General features: G+C 38.5%; 1 protein-coding gene across 1 annotated transcript in view; it reads left to right on the top strand.

The window, feature by feature from the left end:
- Window positions 1-1,711, top strand: part of LOC101859471 (phosphoinositide 3-kinase adapter protein 1) — a gene marked incomplete at its 5' end in the record, with an annotated part of 32,613 nt that overhangs the window by 28,000 nt on the left and 2,902 nt on the right. The window contains 2 exon segments of the mRNA XM_005094859.3: window positions 275-385; window positions 1,414-1,480. Of these exon segments, the coding sequence (XP_005094916.2) occupies window positions 275-385; window positions 1,414-1,480 (178 nt within the window).

Genomic DNA, 1,711 nt, shown 5'->3' with positions numbered 1-1,711 from the left:
TTCTTCTTCTTCTTCTTCTTCTTTTTCTTCTTCTTCTTCTTCTTCTTCTTCTTCTTCTTCTTCTTCTTCTTCTTCTTCTTCTTCTTCTCGAGCATTATCTTCTTCTTCTGAGTTCTCGTAGAATCTAGCCTCGCCCAGGGTGAGACGAAGTAGAAGCAGTACACCACTCAAGCTATCATCATTGTGTTCAATGGGAATGTAAAACAGTTTCCATTAAAAAGCAACGACTATACAATTTCAACAAGTGCACCGGTTTATTTATTTGTTTTTAAAGCAGAGCAAAGGTGCTATGGTCAAGAAGATCAAGTCGTTTATGGCCAAGATCAAGGGTTCAAAACGATCCACCACTGACTTGGACGCCTCACTCTCGGGACAAAGTTCAAAGGTTTGATACTCACCTCGCATTTCTCTATCATTTTTTTTCTTTAAATGTAAGTGTTTTGCTTCCCTTTCAACACAATTTACGTCATTTACGAGGTAGGTTTCTACCCTGCTTGGCACAATAGGAATAATCCTGGCTTAGAGGAATTCTATATCCTTGTGGAGAGGCCGAGATACTAGAAAAGAAATTCTTCTCTCTCTGAAGTCGAACTTTGGTCTTGTGCATTCGACGGTGAAGCAGCTAACATTAGGATAGCCAGTTTGTTAAAAAGTGAAGAGATAAGAAAATATTGACAAGCAGCTCCTGTGATCGTCACAAGCGCCACAACTCGCCAAAGCAGCACGTTTCCCCTTTCTTAAACTTAAATTGGTGAGCTTGTCGGCCTTAAAATAATAATTGTTAGTTAGTTTAATCTTTGCATGGCTTCAAACACAATTTTTTTGGGGGGAAGAATTTTCCACAAACCTTGGAATTGTGCTCTGCTAGGCCAAAATCAATGTCAGGATGTAACTGTCTTAAGATTTTTATATCATTATAATCATTGCATACATATGACTGTTTTCTGAAAGTAAAATCGATTTACAATAACACCCTAACAGACTGATATGAGGGGGGAAATGACTTTAAAGGACCCGTGTGTGCTTTGTTTGTCAAAGCTGATATCGGTCTCAAGATGAAATAGAAGGGAAAAAAAATTTTCAGACAGACAGACAGACGAACTGACAGACAGACAGACAGACAGACAGACAGACAGACAGACAGACAGACAGACAGACAGATATTAAAGCGCTTAGCCAACAAGTGAACAGACAAACAAGCGAATAAAGGCACAACACAAGATACACAACGACAAAAAAAACGCTAATTGCAGTATACTGCTATACTGCTTTTTAAAAAAAATGAAAGTATTTAAAGTAAGTCACAATATTTATTATGATTGTGAGTAATGGTAACTGTATTAGTTATTGTACTGACCCCTGTATCACGTAATCTGTTGACACCGACCCCTGCATCTTGTGATTTGTTCACAGAAAAGCATCAGCTCGGGCAGAAGCTCCACTTCCAGCCGTTCTGAAGCTAAGAGAAGCAGTTCAAGAAGTAAGCAATGGCGTCTTTGTGTTGTGTGCGTGTTTTGCATTTTCCCAAAACAAACCAAAGTTCAATTTTAGTTTTAATAGAGATTTTACGGCGCTCGCAACTGCATAAGGTCATATGAGCGCCAGAAGATTAGAGCTGTTACAAGAGAGTAACAAATATAAAAAGATGAAGGAGAGAATAAGATAAGGACGATAGATGTTTGATAGAAAAGAAGAAGCAAACCACACCAGA

Source organism: Aplysia californica, unplaced genomic scaffold, assembly GCF_000002075.1.
Source record: "Aplysia californica isolate F4 #8 unplaced genomic scaffold, AplCal3.0 scaffold00090, whole genome shotgun sequence".
Taxonomy (NCBI): Eukaryota; Metazoa; Mollusca; class Gastropoda; order Aplysiida; family Aplysiidae; genus Aplysia; species Aplysia californica.
The sequence above is the reverse complement of the archived record's forward strand: the minus strand, read 5'-3'. Positions and strand labels throughout refer to the sequence as shown.